General features: G+C 36.3%; 2 protein-coding genes across 9 annotated transcripts in view; one reads left to right on the top strand and one right to left on the bottom strand.

Moving 5' to 3' along the window:
* The first annotated feature begins 1,830 nt into the window (after window positions 1–1,830).
* The window catches only part of LOC129954079 (phosphoribosyl pyrophosphate synthase-associated protein 2), a 42,355-nt gene continuing 26,827 nt past the window's right edge, over window positions 1,831–17,358 (top strand). For 3 of the 8 annotated variants that reach the window (XM_056067741.1, XM_056067735.1, XM_056067734.1), the window contains exons 1-2: window positions 1,831–2,236; window positions 2,361–2,420. In XM_056067741.1, the coding sequence (XP_055923716.1) occupies window positions 2,401–2,420 (20 nt within the window). In that variant the 5' untranslated portion in view covers window positions 1,831–2,236; window positions 2,361–2,400. The other 5 variants (XM_056067740.1, XM_056067736.1, XM_056067737.1 and 2 more) reach the window with 5 other exon arrangements.
* Window positions 11,756–14,135, bottom strand: LOC129954078 (cytosolic carboxypeptidase 6). Its single transcript, XM_056067733.1, is given in 5 exon segments — window positions 11,756–12,465; window positions 12,593–12,907; window positions 12,910–13,333; window positions 13,391–13,953; window positions 14,015–14,135. Coding segments are annotated over 5 exon segments (1,914 nt in total). The 5' UTR covers window positions 14,076–14,135; the 3' UTR covers window positions 11,756–11,914.

The raw sequence follows: 17,358 nt of genomic DNA, 5'->3' as shown, positions 1-17,358 counted from the left end.
GCAGGCAAGAATTTAAAAAAAAATGTAAATTTGCCACTTTTGTACCTTGTGAAGGGCACTCATTAAACTTGGCAGGAGTGGATGCCGCTGGGTGTGTCTTAGAAGCAACCAAATTCTTTGACACCAATCAGCCCAAAGTATTAGTCTGTCCAAGGCATTTTATAAGAGTTCTTTTAGGGTGTTAAGATACTTTCCTGAAACTGCTACAGCAACGTCGTCCACATAGGCTCTGAAGCCCTCCGCATCCAGACTAGTTTTTTCATTCACCACTAGGTTCCAGAGGAGAGGAGATAGATAGATAGATGTGTCCACGTGTTAAAAGCACCTTCGATGTGCAACCTAACCACATTGACATGCCATAGACAGTCCTTTTGATAATGTTCATTTAGATTTAGTAGTCTTGCCCATGGTTCAAGGTTACAGGAGGCAATTCCATTGAAGGAAATGACCGCCGACACTGTTGCTACGGCTTTTTGGACTCATTGAAAACTATCACCACTGATCAAGGGACGCAATTTGAGTCAGCACTTTTCAACGCTTTGACCAACTTGACAGGAACCAAACGTGCTCACACAGCAGCGTATCATCCACAGGCGAATGGGATGATTGAACATTGGCACAGACCTTTCAAAGCAGCCTTAATGTGTCACTCATCCTCAACAACGCCATGGACAGAGCTTCTCCCAACAGTACTGCTTGGGTTGAGAACGTGTTTTAAAGAGGATTTGAAGGCGTCTGCAGCTGATTTCCTTTATGGAACTTCCATCAGACTTCCAAATGAATTTTTCATAGACGAAAACATGCCTAATCCAAATACTCAAAGTTTTTTGGAAAAATTTCGCGAGCACATGCGATTGCTAAGACCTGTTCCTTATGCACATCACATAAAAAAGAGTGTATTCGTCCTTAAGGATCTTTATCACACGTTTTGCTTAGATCCGACGTTGTAAGAAAGCCATTGGAGCCTCCTTACACTGGACCATTCGAGGTACTCGAAAGATTATCGGACCGTCTCTTCACTATTCGGATGAATAATAAAGATGTTAACGTGTCAGTGGATCGACTTAAGCCTGCATTTATTGCTCAAGGAGAAATACCAACTGAAATCAATGTGCCAAATGAGGAATCCAGCCAGCAGCCAACACTCGAGCTTCCAAGAACACTAGAACCCAGCCAGAGTCAGCAGCATCAATTTGAGTTTCAAAGATCTCTAGAATTCAGTCAAAACTCACAGCAGCAACAAGACAAAGAAGCATTGAAATCTCCATCTCCAGCAAAATCCTCAAATATAAAAAGAAGAGCCGCTTTCAAAGGCAATAACATAACAATCGTGACATTGTCACTGGTGTGTGTGTCAACTCCATCAGTGTCGCAAACATTACCAACACATCAACATGCCACAAAAGTAGCAGCGCCAAAAATAAGAAAGAGAAAACAGATTCTGTTGCCACGACAAATTTATTAGTTCAGTTCAGTGTGCGCCTTCGTAAAGTATATATTACTTTTCCTTTTAGTAATTTTAATAAAAGATATATTATTTATTAGTCTTCGACTAAATCCTAATTGTTTTATTGGTGTAATAGTCATTACACTAAAACATAAACACATGAGCACCATCTGTTGGATTTATTAGACAAACATGCTGTCGGTTAAAAATAACCGCCACTTCATAACGTTTTACAATCTGAATCAACGCATTTGTGGTCTTACCATCGCATATCAACGCATACCGACTCTTTGCTGTAGCAAATACATCAACCACTAATCAATGACATTGCAACTACAACAACTGTCAATGTCAAGTGTCTGTCAGCTGTCAAATCCGCAACGACCATTTTCGTTTGCTCTTCCTCTTGTACCACTCGTGTTTTGTGCGCGATAAAGAAAAATTCGCATAAATTTTCCAATTTGTTGAGCTTTATTTTCTTTTTTTCGTAACTTCCACTGCAGCAATATTTTGATTTTGCATTTTCATGTTGTGATATCAAACATTTGATAAAGAAAAACAAAAATCAATCAGTGAGTGCGGCACTACAATCAAATCAATTGGAAAAAGAGACGAAAGTGAAAAAGAATTGAAGAAGAAAAACACTTCAAAAAATAAAGATAAAAACGCATTAATCCCCAACTCCAGACGAAGAACGAATTACGAAAAACGAAGAAAAGTTTTTTGAAATTTATTTTTTAATCGTTTGTTGAAAAAGAAAACAAAGAATTGCTCTTTTCAAGTCGATATGTAAGTCCTTTTGAAGAGGAGTTTAGAGTTCAGTCCAAAAAGAAAAAAAAATAAAGTTCGTGTTTTATTCCTCGATTCTGATCATAAATTAATTGAAAATTTATAAATTTGCAATTATTTTCAGTAAGAAATATCTTTAAGAAAATAAATTAAAATAAATAAAAATGCTACTCAGCCGAAACAAGTAAAGAATTAATTAAAATCTCGCCTCTGTAGTTTATGTTTATTTTTTTGTATTTATTTAAACAAGATGCTCTGGGTTTTTGTTTCATTTGTTGTAAACTATTTACCTAAGTTTATACATACATATATATTCTTGCTTATTTATCTAATTTACATGATTTTTAACACCCTTTTTTCCTCCTCGCGAAGTCCCAACTTTTGATTTGTGATCCAATTTATTTTATTTTATGGAGATTAATAATTCCGAAGTGGAGAGTTCTTTTTGTTTTGTTTGTTGTTGGTTTTTTTTTGTATTTTTCCTTCGCACACACCGCGAATAAAAACTGTAAATAATATTAATTCCAATTTAATTAAGTTCTATATTGATCGGCAATACTTTTAGGTTGAGGTACACACATAACTGGGGGTACATAGTTGAGTTGTGAGTCTAGCTGAGTGTGTTTCTTCTAGATTTAGAGAGACGAACGCGACGTGTAGATGGAGACGGGTTGCTTTTTTACTTATCCAATTAGCATTTAATTCTCTTGTATCCTTCTGCTTCTGTAAGTACTTAAGTAGGAAGGTGGGTAGGGGTACCTATTGGAATCGTAAGCATTTTTCGACAGTCGTTGGTTTGTGGTTCAGTGTGTTTTTATCATCTCACAAATTTCGGTCACGAGTAGATTTGTGCGTCTTCTTTATGTTCTGCAATTATCAACCCCCCCTTCAGGGAGTCTTGTTTGTGTCGTCGTAGTCGTTCTTTATAAAATTATGATGGTGTCTATTTGAAATTTAGCTTTCGACAGTTTTTTTATGAATTTACCTTTGATAGAGGTTGTACTTATGTGTGTATCTACCCTTGATGGTCGTCTATCGTTTCTCTCTCCCATGTGGTTGAGTTTCCCTTCTTCTATCAATCAAAGTCACAACTCTCAGATAAAGGTTGATAACTATAATTCATCTATCTACGTTTACCCGACGATAGCCGATAAGATAAAAATAGTAAGTACCTAACTTAGTAGTTTTTGAGTTTGTGGATCAAGTGGAGGGATTTAAGTCTACTTCATAATCTTCTCGGGGATAAAGAAAAGTCTAAGGTATTAGTTTGATTGTTGGTATTATGCGGCTTTTTAGAGATTTACATTTTGTATTGATATATTTTTTTTTCTTTGGCATCAATCCAAATGAAAAACGTGATTTTGTGTCGTTGATTTTTCTCTTAGACTATCTTAGCGGCAAATTAATGACACTTGTTAACTACAAAAAAGTTGAGAAATCTATTTTGTGTTTATTTTTAGAATCTCACGTTTTTTTTGTTTCTTTTTAATCATTTAAAGATGAATATTGACAAAAATACACAAAGTTTGAGGTTCAAATCGGCATGACCCACAAATGTATTTAAAAGCTGATAAAACCGCCATTTCTTAGAAGATTGCTCAAAATTGTTGACAAGTTGATGATAAACAGAAACAATGTGTTCATTTGGCATCAGCAATGATAGAAAGTAGCGAGTCTTTGTTTTAATTTCTATCATAGTGAAGAGATAAGAATTCCTTCAAAAAAGACCATCTTCTAACAGTGACTAAACAGTGAGCATAATTTTCTTAATTTAAAGACGATTTCTTTTAGTGTGAATAAAAATTAAGTTTGATTTAAATTGACTGAGTTGATAAACAGATGTGTATGATATTTTGTCATCCGAGTTTCCTACAAAAATCGTACGACATTACATAGCTCCCAACAAATCTTTGGGTTTGATAAAGTGTACGTTGTTCGTTAATTTAACTTACAAGTTATAAAACTCATACGTTTTTTGTAAAGGAAGGATTGACACTAAAAGTTCCCTATCCACGTATACGGAACTTTTTTTTTTTTTTTAAATAAGTACGTACTCGATATAAAAGCCGTCATACTACCGAAAGTATTTTGTTATTAATTTTTAGGTTTCAAATGAGACGAGTGTCTTATCGTTAGTGTTTTTTTGTAACTACATACTTTCCATTTAAAATGTCAAAGAAATAATTACCTACAAATTTCATATATCATTATTGTTTTTTTTTTACATCCCAACAAGTTCTTAGCAACAAATCGTTTAGATTAATATCCATATCAAATTTTAAAAAATATCGTTAATTTCTACATATTGTCACCTGAGTTCTATCTTGTTCTAAATGGTGGGAAATTGAATTTTAAGGCCCAGATCGAAAACTTTTGTTTATTTTACCAAATTAATTTTTGGAAGTGATGTTAAATTATATAAATTATATTTTACTTTTAAAAATAATATAAATAAAAATAAGAAACAGTATTTAATTCATTTTTCACTGTTTGTTCTTTCATAGTATTTTGTTTCGTTTTAAATATACAAATTATTATATTATTAAAATAAATAATAGAACTCAATGTCCCTGATTAAGAGATCCGAATCTAGTTAAAGTTGACTTTAACAAAATCTTACTTAAGGTGGCGCTACAGTCCGGGGCGGACCTGGGCCTCAACCAACATGCATCTCCAGCCAGCTCGGTCCCTAGCTAGCTGTCTCCAGATTCGCACGCCAAGTTCGCCAAACCCATCTTCTTCGCTTCCTTTGCAATGCTCAAAAACGCTCCACTGACATCACGCTTTGATCTTCCAATTATGTCAATATCTTCTGCGTATCTGAGTAATTGGATGGACCTTTTGGAAGATTGTGCCTCTAGTGTTGACGGTTGAGTTTTACACAATTCTTTCCAGAACGATATTGAAGAAGTCGCATGACAGTGCATCGCCTTGTCTAAAACTCTTTTGGCATCAAATGCATCGGTAAGATCTTTTCCGACCTTGATAGAACAGCGTGCATTCTCCATCGTCATTCTGCACAAACGGATAAGTTTGACAGGGATGCCAAAACTAGACATTGCTCGGTAGAGCTCTTCCCTATAGATGCTGTCATACGCGGCTTTAAAATCGATAAAGAGATGGTGGGTATCGATTTGAAGTTCCTGGGTTTTTTTTCAAGATCTGCCGTAGTGTGAATATTTGGTCGATAGTGGACTTTCCTGGTCTGAAGCCACACTGATAAGGACCAATCAGGTTGTTGAGGAATGGCTTCAGACGTTCACAGAGAGGATCTTATATGCAATGTTAAGGAGACTGATGCTTCTGTAGTTGGCGCAGTTTAGAGAGTCTCCTTTCTTATGTATCGGGCACACTATGCTGAGATTACAGTCATCGGGCTTGCTTTCTTCCGACCATATTTTGCAGATGAGTTGGTGCATGCTCCGTACCAAGTCATCGCCTGCTGCTTTGAATAGTTCGGCAGCGATGCCTTCAGCTCCAGCAGCTTTGTTTGACTTAAGTTTAGATATAGCTATCTTCACTTCGTCAAGGTCGGGTAGGCGGAATTGTTGATCTGCGTCGCCGAGGTTGAGTGGTTCTATCTCCCTTACAGCGGAATTCGGTTCGTCATCGCCGTTATATAATATGGAGAAGTGATCTTTCCAAATTCTCAGCATCGACTGCGGTTCTACTACGATGTTCCCCTGATCGTCTTTACAGGCTTCGGTTAGTGGCTGGTACCCTTGGGAGGTTTTGTTTACCTTTTGGTAAAATTTACGAACCTCATTCCTTATGTGAAATCCCTCTATCTCCTCGATTGCGTGCTTCTCATGCTCTATTTTTTTCCATCTAAGAAGCCGGTGTTCCTCTCTCCTCTTCTGCTCATAGAGCTCGCGAGCAGCTCTAGTCCTTTTGTGCAGCGCCGTTTTGTATGCCTCTTGTTTCGTCAAACCAGGGGTTTCGCTGTGGTGGCCGTGTGAAACCTAGCACTTCAGAGGCGGCATCTCTCATGGCTGCAAGGCAATGTTGCCACTGGTTTTCAATGCTTAGTGCAGGAAGCATAGGACTCCTTAAGAGTTTATTAGAGACTCGATCGGAAAAGGACATGGCAGTCTCTTGCGATTTTAGCCGTCTAACGTCGAATTTTCTTACAGTACTTCCTTGTTTTGGCTTGGATCGGGATATCCGTAGCCGTACCTTGGCTACAATGAGGTAGTGGTCCGAGTCAATGTTGGCCTCTGGGAATGTTCGGATATCCTGGATACTGGAGAAGTGTCGTGCGTCGATCGCAATGTGGTCAATCTGGTTGACGGTTGATTGATCAGGAGATTTCCATGTCCCCTTGTGGATATTAAGATGCGTGAATTGCGTACTAGCTACCAGAACGTCTCTCTCCGCAGCGAAATCGACCAGCCTGAATCCGTTGTCGGAGGTAGTGTCGTGCAGGCCGTATCTCCCGATTATGCCACCAAAGATGTCTTCTCTTCCTAGCTTGGCATTAAAATCTCCTAAGACAATTTTAATGTCATAGCCAGGGCACTGCTCATATGTCTTGTGCAAGAGCTCGATGAATATGTCTTTGGTGTCTTCATCTTTCTCCTCTGTTGGGGCATGTGCGCATATTATGATTATTTTGGCCTTGATGCGGATTGTCGTGTTGAGCTCGCTCACACTGTTGGAACTCAAACTTTTTGCCTGAGTCTAGTTCCAACAACAAATCCACACCCAAATAGACGCTGTCTTTGTTCTCGATAGCAGTCGCCGTAGTATACGTCGCAGACTTTTAGTTTGCATTTGCCCGGTCCATCCCATCGCACTTCTTGGATGGCGGTATTATCTGCTTTGCAGCAGTTTAGGGCTTCCGCTAATTGTTCGGCTGCACGTGGTCTGTTAAGGGACCTAACATTCCACGTACAGATCCGAAGTTCGTTGTGCTTATTTCGTTTGCGTGGGTTGTCAACAGTGAATCCGTCCGTATCCGAGGCTTGTTGGTGCTTCGCAACTAAAGGTATTTTTTACGTGGCCAGGAAGTCACCCCGACGGCACAACCCCCAACATGGAGGGCCAGATCCTTAGTATAAATCCAAGGAAGGGGAGCCGGATAAACCGCTCCTTACAGGCCTGAGCTACGAATATGTCGAAGAAGCCCTGTAAGGTGTTCACTAAGTAGTTCAACCTTACTGGAACTGTAGACGCCACCGTTGATTTCATCTCAAGAATTCGTCCGCTGCCGCCTGGATAAAGAGAGGTGCCTTAGTGGAAACACCTCTCCCCCCTCTCTCGTTTGCTGCCCGCAACAACTTCCCACTAGGGTTGGAACCCAATCTCCAGTTGAGGTACTAGGCACCCGATGTTCACCGCGGGGAGGTGAGAGTAGGAGTTGATAGACAGAGGTGGGTTTTGAAAAAAACCTGTGGACGCTTGTGTCCTCTTGAATGCACATATCTACTATTTGAACATCAAAAAGATCAAGACTAGCTTTATTAAAAATCAAAAAATCTTCTTTCTTAAGCTGCGCAATCTCAAGTTTTTTTCAAGTATTTTTTTAATCCCACTGTGCACATCATCCACTTCTTGCACTTGCGAATGGCCTGATTCAGAATACTTGTGTGTAATTGTCTCAATACTGGTGTTACATTCCATAAATTTAAGAATGGCTAAGGATACCATTCTGTTCATATTTTGCGGACCAATCGGACCACAAAATAATCCTTTTTGTTTCTGGAAGATCTTCCAGAACTTTTTTCAAAATAATAGTGAGACTAGAATAGAATTGAATTTTCTCATCGTCTTTTAATACCCAAAAGGCATTGAATACTTGAAGACGCTCCTCATATACCCAAATTAAGTGCAACAATAGTGATCTCGTATGATATTGAACAAAATAGAATTCTTGTTCTTATATAACCAAATTCATATCTTTTTGTTCAATAAGGAACAAAATGTAACCAAAATAATTTGAAAATCGAACAAAATAGAAATAAATGAAGTATATAAGGATATTGAATCGATAAATGTGGATATTAAACAAGAAAGAAATAATAAGATATGATTTTAAACATATTCTATGCATTATTCTATATGATACAAAAACAATGTATAGTGGTTTATTGAACAAAAGTGATACTCAAAATGGTCAGAAAAGTGGTTAATTGAACAAAACAGTTCTCCATAAATCGAAAGAGCACACTCGAATTATAAAAACTGCATTTCTAATTCAATTTCGTCAAATATGGTCTATTGAACAAGAGCACAGGTTACGATATTCATTATGTCTGAAAAAAATCGGTTTGGGTTTCTATTTTTGTAGGAAAGTAAATTCGCTATAAAATTCTTTAACTCTAGCGACCTTTAATTTGTCTCTTTCGTTTAATACTAACAACTTGAGTCTTACTTATGTATACACTTAAGGTGGCGCTACAGTCCTGTGTGAACTAGGGCCTCACTCAACAAACTTCTCCATCTAGCTCTAGGTCCCTAGCTAGATGTCTCCAGTTTCGCGCTCCAAGTTGGGTGAGGTCACTTTCCACCTGTGCCCGCCACCTGATCCGCGGCCTTCCTCTACTGCGCTGTCCTGTGGGTGTGGATTCAAAGACTTTCCGGGACAAAACTTGAGTCTAGCAAGAACAAATTAAATATAGTATTAATTTAGTCTTTAGACAACAAGACAGAAAAATTTATTTTTTTTTAATATTAACGTCTTAAGTTCATTGAGTCTGCGTTACCAATTGTTGGCTTAAGTTATTTTACCCTAAAGTCGAACAATTGTTGGTCATAACTTTTTTCTTTAGGTCTAGCCATTCACGAGTAAGCAGACAAACATTTTTTTGATAAAAGTTAGTTAAAGGTCTGCTTTGGTAAGATTTTAGAAGAAACCGCAACGGGCATTTGTAGAGCTTTCAACTATTAATTGATTAAGAAAAAAACCTTTTAATGGGTGTGGTGATAATATTCAAGGCTGCTAAGCTATAGACATTTAAAGAAAAATTGTCAAATAAAAGGACCAACAAAAATCCAATGCCATTTCAAGAAACCCGCTTCAAACTACACTTTTCCACATCCCTTTTCTAATAACATATTGTCATTGCACATTTAAAATTCTGGCAGTATAAATGTAAATGAAAAATACTACCTAAACATCAATTCAAAGATGTACAAATATATCTAAACAAGGTTCTAATTTCCTAGACCTCCCAATTTTAGGAACTAATAAATCGAAATTCTATCTTAATCTGAGATCTTAATCAGAGTTCTAATTTTTTCAACAAACGGAGTTTAATGGATCTTAACTTTGTCAAAAAAATTGCCGAAAAATTAACTAAATCTTATCCATAACTAAAATTAGAGTTTTAACATATTGGGAGAAGAAGTTGTAAATCAATCAAATTTGAAAACGTCTTGTTAAAGTATAATCTCCTTAAAAGGGTTTCTAATTAGAATAGTAAAAAAGATCATTTGTGTTGACCATAGTTGCTTCTATGTATGTTGTGCTATTTATCATTCTTTTGATAGGCTTTAAGCTTCCAGGACCTTTGGAAATGAAACAACCCCAAAGCATCACCTTAACTCCAAAGATGCTTTAATCTGAGAAAATTACTTTTTCTAGTTATCTAAAGACCACTTTTGGTATTTTCGGCCACTCGCTTTTTGTATTCAAGGCACCAGTTTAAACTTTTTTGCTCAATTCAAGAAGACCCTATTGAACAACAGAAAAATCCGCTTCTACTTAGCTGTTGCAAGTTTTCTTTGAAGGTCTTCCATAAGTTAGTCACACTATTTTGAGCATATATTTTGTCATTATGAGTTGTTGTTAGAAGAGTTGCAATGGAACCTGTCGCCTAGCACAATGAAATTGTCCTTGCAAAACTTGATTTTCTAACTCCAATTGAAACATATTTCCACTGAAATGTCCATATTATCTTAAACCATAAGAATTTTGAACGAAAATCGTCCAAATAGCATTATGATTTCTTTAATTTGCCAAACAAAGTTTTTAAAAAATGCTGACAATACCATAAAGTATACGCCAAAAAGTATTTAATTCAGACTTGTCAAAAACATTAAAAAAATTTTAAATTTCATAATATGCTTGACCCAATTATGTATGAGTGTAAAGCTGACTTTCAAACCGTCGATTTTTTTCAATAAATGGCCATAAAAATCAAATTTTTTTATTAGACACTTAATATTGCATTAGAAAAGAATGTGGATGTTTTCTGCTCTGTAGTATCATTGCTTAATGAAAGCGCAAATTAGGCTAGTTTATTACACCGTTTACCAAAGCGGATGGTTGGTTATCAAGATCATATAAGCATCTCTACTGGATTAGATGATGAGAAATTGAATCGTTGTAACTTATTGAACTGTATTCTCAGATGATTTAAGTTATTTCTTTGCTTAGCTTTCCTGAAATTTGTAGCCAAACGCCCTTTTCAACTTTCTGAGCTGCTTAAACGTCTACGTCTGAATCAGACCAGATAGGATTAATCCGAGTTCCAAAATTAACTCGGACCATTTTAAGCGGATCCGACACCCATCCTTAGTAGTATTTATGGAGTTTGCAAATATGTGGTTTAACTCTTCGGACTGCAAGAATGTGTGACACAGACCAATTATTTGAAAGATTTCCATAAAAACATAAGTGCATGTCAATTTCTTCATTAAAATTCGTCATAAAATTGGAAGTTCCCTTCAGTTTTGCATATTTCTGTACCTTGTTTTGTTTAAAATAAAATCGAAAAATTAAAAGAGAAAAAAGAATTTTAGAAAATGTTTCGGCCTCTTTTACTTTAGTAGATATCAACTACCAACATTTTCTCTTCGAATGGTGGGAAATGAAATATTTGTAATGAAATTTGAAGCTTAGGAATGCAATCAGTAGAAAAAATACACATATTTCAAATTTAAGTAGTACCCATAGCGTGATGGTATCCCTGCCTCTACCACCTAACTTTTTTCACGGGTACTGCCTTTTGCGAGGAATTGACAAACCCTCCAAGAGTAATTCTTGTCATGAAAAGTGCTTTCTCAAATTAGCCGCTGAGATTCGGCGTATAAACTGTACGTTACTTCCATCTCTGACAACATTACTCGCACACAGGAGTGGTTGAGAGTTGTAAGTCACTAGGCCCTGGTTCTCTACGAAACGTTGTGCCACCTAATTTATTTTTATTTTAAATCAAACAAAAATTGGTTCCATTCAAATTTTAAATGCCTTAAATTCAATATGGTTATAGTTTTTGTAAAGCGAAAATATCTTAAATACAAAATAATTTCGTTCTCAAAAATTGTAATGAATCTAAATAAAATCTATAAAAAAATGATAACTTTGAATAAACGCTGTTGCACATCTCTTTCACTGCCAACATCCATTAATTGTGAGCTGTCTAATCCTTTTCTGCTTAACGATTTCACTTTGAATAAACAAACGAACCAAAATAGAAATAGAAACACACAATTTAATTTATTTTTCTTTATTCTATAATTAAAAATATTAAAAGATTTTCGAAATGCATAAATACTTGACAATAAAAACATGAGAATGAAGAAAACATTATTTATTTCATTGAGCAATATTTAAAAAAAAACAATAACAAGAAAATTGTTAATATTATTAAAATTTGCAAAAGATTTTAAATATTTTCTAAAATTGGCCAAATACAGTTGGCTATCGTCGATATTCCACAATTAACCTTGATTTTATCTATTTCCAACATATGCATCCTTCATGGTACTTCGGGCAAGTTGATTCAGATCGATTATAGACAAGTAAGGTTTAGGAGGCACATTTAATGTTTCCACTTGAACAACTCTCGATGATTTATCCGATGGAGGATTACTTTTCCGCCCTCTTTGTTCATTGGAAAATTCTAAATTATCAAATTTCGCCGATTTTATTGTTAACAATGAAAATTGATCATTAGCTGGCGTTGAGACAGGTGGATTGGCCATTCGACGGTAGTTTCGAAAGCCGAAGTGACTACTGGGCTGTCTCAAAGGGGATCCTTCTTCTGATGATGCACTATCATAGCAAATCGAGAGATTTGTATAACTTATGGGAGCATGACAACGTGTTGTTCGTGGACGAGGTTTCACATCGTAACGAGATTTCGATCTACTTCGAGAATGATGTGTTCCAGGTCGATTCCGACGTTTGGTATGGACTTCAGGTACCAAAGGCACAGGAAGAACATTGATAAAGCGGTAATATTGAAGGAAACTACGTGCTAAATTCCTTCCTAGACGAAAATCTAAAACAAAATTTACATATTCTTGTTTTCTTTAAAAAAATAACAACCATTTTATGATAAAGTTTACGAGCAGCAATGTCAATGTCATAAAATAAAAAAGTCATGAATATGAATAATTCATACTCACATCCATCTTCCGTATACAATGACATAGTCTTGCCATCCTTCAAGATATAACCTCCCATCGAGACTTCCAACGTATAAGCATTTACTGTATCACTCAATCTTTCACAACAAAACCTCCTCGCACATCCTGCCTTCCTCTCATCTGCATTGAACATCATATTCTCGGTCACGTAATCATACGCATTCGATGCAAATAATCGTGGGAACACTAGATGCCTCTCATACCTATACACGTCCTCATAGGTATTTCCATAAATAAACGACCCATTAAGACTGGAGTGTGCATGTAGGTCAATCACAAAATCAACTTGATAAAACTATAAACATACAAATTTAGCTTAATTGGTAGAACTCAATTTAATTCAAATCTTACATCTGATCCATCGAGTTCTTTGAGCATATTTTTAATTGCAAATAGGGTTGGATGTGAAAACTCTGTTGCAACATTCCACGTTCGATTCAAATCCTGTCCAATTAAATTACATCGATTATTGCCCAAAAATACCCCATCCGGATTGACCATGGGAATAATTTTAAAGACAAAACTCTCCCTCAAAATCACAGCAATCGGATGATTTCCAATAAGAAACTCAATAAATCCTTGGCATACATACGAAGCTGGGGCCTCGCCGGGATGAGATCTAGCTAAGATTACAATTACACGTATAAAATTCTTATTTATTCTAGCTCCACGCTGTCGAGGCACATGATCCACTGTTATCAGGTCTAAATTTCGATTTTGCTAAAAGGATTCAGTTTGGTTTGTATGAAATTTTCTCTTGGAATTGAAATTTCTTACCAAAGTTTTGATCATTGTAGTTTTTGTGAATCGTTTCTCCACCGACCTGGCTTCTATGACATTCAAGTAGGACTGGAGTCTAGAATAGCTGTAGGGAGGAGCCAGAGCAAATTGGAACACGTCGTCTTCCTTGTCGAATGAAAATGCAAAACTCAACACGTAATGGTTTTGATGCAGTACAGATCTGTAGTAGAAGACGTATTTCTTGGGAATCCTTTGCCATTTTGGCCGACTTGATGACTTCACCAACGGCGTCAGACCCGAATTGAAGAGATTTCGTATCTTACTCATGTTGACGATGTTGAATATCACTCGTTGGTCTTGTTTCACATTGTCCACAGTGAAGTTGAACCAAAACCGAAAACGAGGGTTGCATGTGTCGGGTCGAAGAAATAAGTCGTATTCGAATTCTCCTACCAAATCTGCTCTTCCCAGATTTCCCGTCTCGAACGCTGCATCAAAGCACAAATGTCCACGTTTGGCTTTTCCACTTTGACCCGGTGGACGGATTATAACTCGACTTACATTTCCCAGACCTCCTTCTCCATCGCTGTCTTCGCTATCTGAAATGAAATAGAGTTTCAGGGGGATTAATTGAATTCTAGAATTTTCAGGGTTTTGTACCCTCTTCGAGTCTTTGGTACATGCTCGTATGCTGCAATGGATCACATGCCATTCCAATCATTTTGCTAAGATTTTTATTTAAAATTTCTTGTAAGGGTTAACTGAACCTATCTAATCGAATTTTCGAAATGAAGTGACTATGGCTTAACACACTCATCGATTGTTGCTGTTCGCATTTCTTAGCACTCGAAGTGTAATTCCTTGGAGCAAATAATAATACGTTAAGCATTCGAAAGTGAGGGGAGAGGTGTGGTAAAGAGGGTGTACATTAAATCGTGTCAGAATTGCATGCGTGATTATCCACTTTTAGATTTTCTTTATGGCCACAAAGGAGGTGCCATTTCCAATTCAAATTCCTTAAAAGCCGCCACCAAACACTTAAGGTGTTTTGGATTGCCGCACAGGTATAAACTCTATAACAAGGCAGCATTCTAGTTATACAGTTAACTTTACGTACCGAACCGTACTTCATACATAGATTTGCTATTTTCCTGATGTAAATTGATTCTCTGGCCCTGTCGTAATTTTATTTTTCGATTTGATGGGTATATTCATTTCATGTTGTGAGCGACAGGAAACTCTTATGCAAAGTGTCTATCAACTATTGGTCCCTATTCCCCCTCCCTCCACCCATCAATTCAATTATTATGTTGTCTCCTGCTTGAAATGTGAGAATAATATGACCTTTGTGTTCAATTTTTACAACATTTTCGCAAAAAAAAAAAAATTAAACAAAGTAACTGGAGGATTTTATTACTAAATTTGCATTTAACGTACATACAAACATATCGAGGTGTGTAATAAAAATGATAGTTAAAAACTTATAGATACATACAAAGATTTTGACCTAGTCTAAATGATTTTTAATGAAATTGAGCTATAAAATCTGTTTAATCAAGATTCTTTTCAATTCAAAACAAAGTAATGATCAGAATTACAAGTTCCATTAATAAAATAATAAGATAATTCAAGCTTAAGCTTAAGGCCATCCCTTGATAACGTTGGGCAGGGCATTCGAACTTCAACATCATGAATTGACATGCTTTCTAGTTTTCTGTAATAAAAATTCGACAGCATTTATTCAATCAAATGCGTACTTTAAAAATTAAATAATAAACTTGAAACGACTTATAAACATTTTTACATAAATACATTTTAAAGATTCTTTTCTGATTCCTTGGAATTTTTTCTGTTGGGTAATCGGAGATGTATGTATAATTAAGATTTATAATTTGTATCGTCAGGTAACAGATTTGCTTCTGGTTGCAAAAAATTGCTTCTGTTTGCGGTCAACCAACCAACAGATGCACTGCAGTGGTAGAAGTTTTAAAGAAACATGATATCTTTGGGTGGACTGGAAACTATAATAAATCGTTAAAATAAATGTTTATAGAATACGATTATTAATGAAATATCTTATATTAAATGTCAATGATTTTCTGTGTGGATAGGATTGTTTACTAATAAATAAATTTATTTATTTGCTTAACTCACGTTGCATGATTTAAAATAAAAAGAAATGTATACTTTGTTTGATACGAGAGATCAATTGGAAATTATTTAGTGATCTAGACAGGCAAATAATTGAGAGTCTACTTGAACTCCAAGGGTCAACCCATGGACAAACTGGGGACAATATTGTTGCTTTTTTAATTCACAGACATACCGAAGTTGTTACGTCTAATCCTGCGGTAGCAAGAACCTCTTCGTAGCATGACATGCTACGTGGGCCTGGACACCCTCTCTTGCCTTCTGCCAGGATCAATAGTCAACACCGTTAAAATATATTTTAGATTAGTGCAGTTTTTTATTACTTTCTCTTCAACGGGCCGTAGACACTCGATGAAGACACCAGTAAACTTTATTCTTCAACCATGTCCGAGCTAATATTCAATGGCGTCATTTTATTACCAACTTCATGGTAAACAAATGATTCGGTCTTAATGTCACCCATATATAAATTAGATTGATATCTTACATTTCTATTTTTAAGGATTACGTATTTTTCTTGAATAACATACGTGCACTTATGTACGTGCGCCTGTCATGTCGCTGATTTAACCTAACGCTTTAGATATGTGAAGTTCGACGCCAGAAGTAAAAAAATCAAATTCGAGAAAATTAATCTTACTTTCTGCGGGGCTTGGTCGAACTTTATACGTTCGATGGTTAAATGTCTACAATACGCTCTAAGAAATGTTCACTTCCTTAACTCAATTCGGAAGAGTTGCCAAAAACTTGAACCTGGATGACAAAAGCATCCATTTTTATACAGATGGATCCCTAATATTTGTGGCGTCTTCCAAGTGGAAATTTAAGCGATTCTTTCCTGGCTAAGATAAAACGTGATATCAATTTCTAATATCCGCAACTTCGCTGACAGTCAGGCTGCTATTAAAACTCTTGATAGTGTCTCAACCAAATCTCAAACGGCCATCGTTTTTCGACCATCTCTTATGAAGATGGCGCAGCAAATTAACTTTCACCTCTATTGGGTGCCGGGCAACAGAGACATCACAGGAAATTGTAGAGCCGATGACCTCGCTTAAAATAGAACTGTCATACCTATTTCACCCGATAGCGACATGTAAACTTATGCTAAAAGAAACAGCTTTTGCGATAGCAAACTCTAGGTGTCACAATTTAGCAACATGCGCAGCCACTAAACTCATATGGCCTTCACCAGACCTAAAGCGCTCTAAAGACTTGTTATCTCAAAGCAGACTTAGATCCCTAATAGGTGTCCTTACGGGACACTGTCTTATAGGCAGACACGCAATACGACTTGGTGCAGCCTCAAATGACTTCTGCAGGAGCTGTATGGACGATTAAGAAGAGGAAACAATCTCTCACCTTCTCTGCACTTGCCCTGCTCTTTCACTAAGACGCAAAGTTCATCTTTTGATAATCCCAGTGAACTAGCTTAAAAGGATACCAAATATCTTCTTCGCTTTATAAAAAGCTCAAAATGGTTCGACTAGTAATAAGTAATTCTCTAGATTCATGTGGTATCATAATGGGCCTTTTCTTTTGACCTAAGTGTGTGGATTCTGAATCCGCAGCCAATTTAACCTTACCAAACCTAAGAGCAAATTTTAGAACAACATAACTTTCTCAAATAAGCCTCGAAACATTTTGAAGCTACTTGTTTCTTGTAACTGGCGCTATTTCTACACAATACTTAGACGCACTATATTTCCTATCTTGCATCTAAGTATTGTGTTGGGCAGATAATCATATCAGATAAACCATTTTTTTTATCAACTTAATTAAGCTTATATAATATTTAAAAAATCGGTAATTTAAAAAAAATTAGTGCATGTTTATTTCATTGTAAAGACGAA

Source organism: Eupeodes corollae, chromosome 1, assembly GCF_945859685.1.
Source record: "Eupeodes corollae chromosome 1, idEupCoro1.1, whole genome shotgun sequence".
NCBI classification, from domain to species: domain Eukaryota; kingdom Metazoa; phylum Arthropoda; class Insecta; order Diptera; family Syrphidae; genus Eupeodes; species Eupeodes corollae.
The sequence above is the reverse complement of the archived record's forward strand: the minus strand, read 5'-3'. Positions and strand labels throughout refer to the sequence as shown.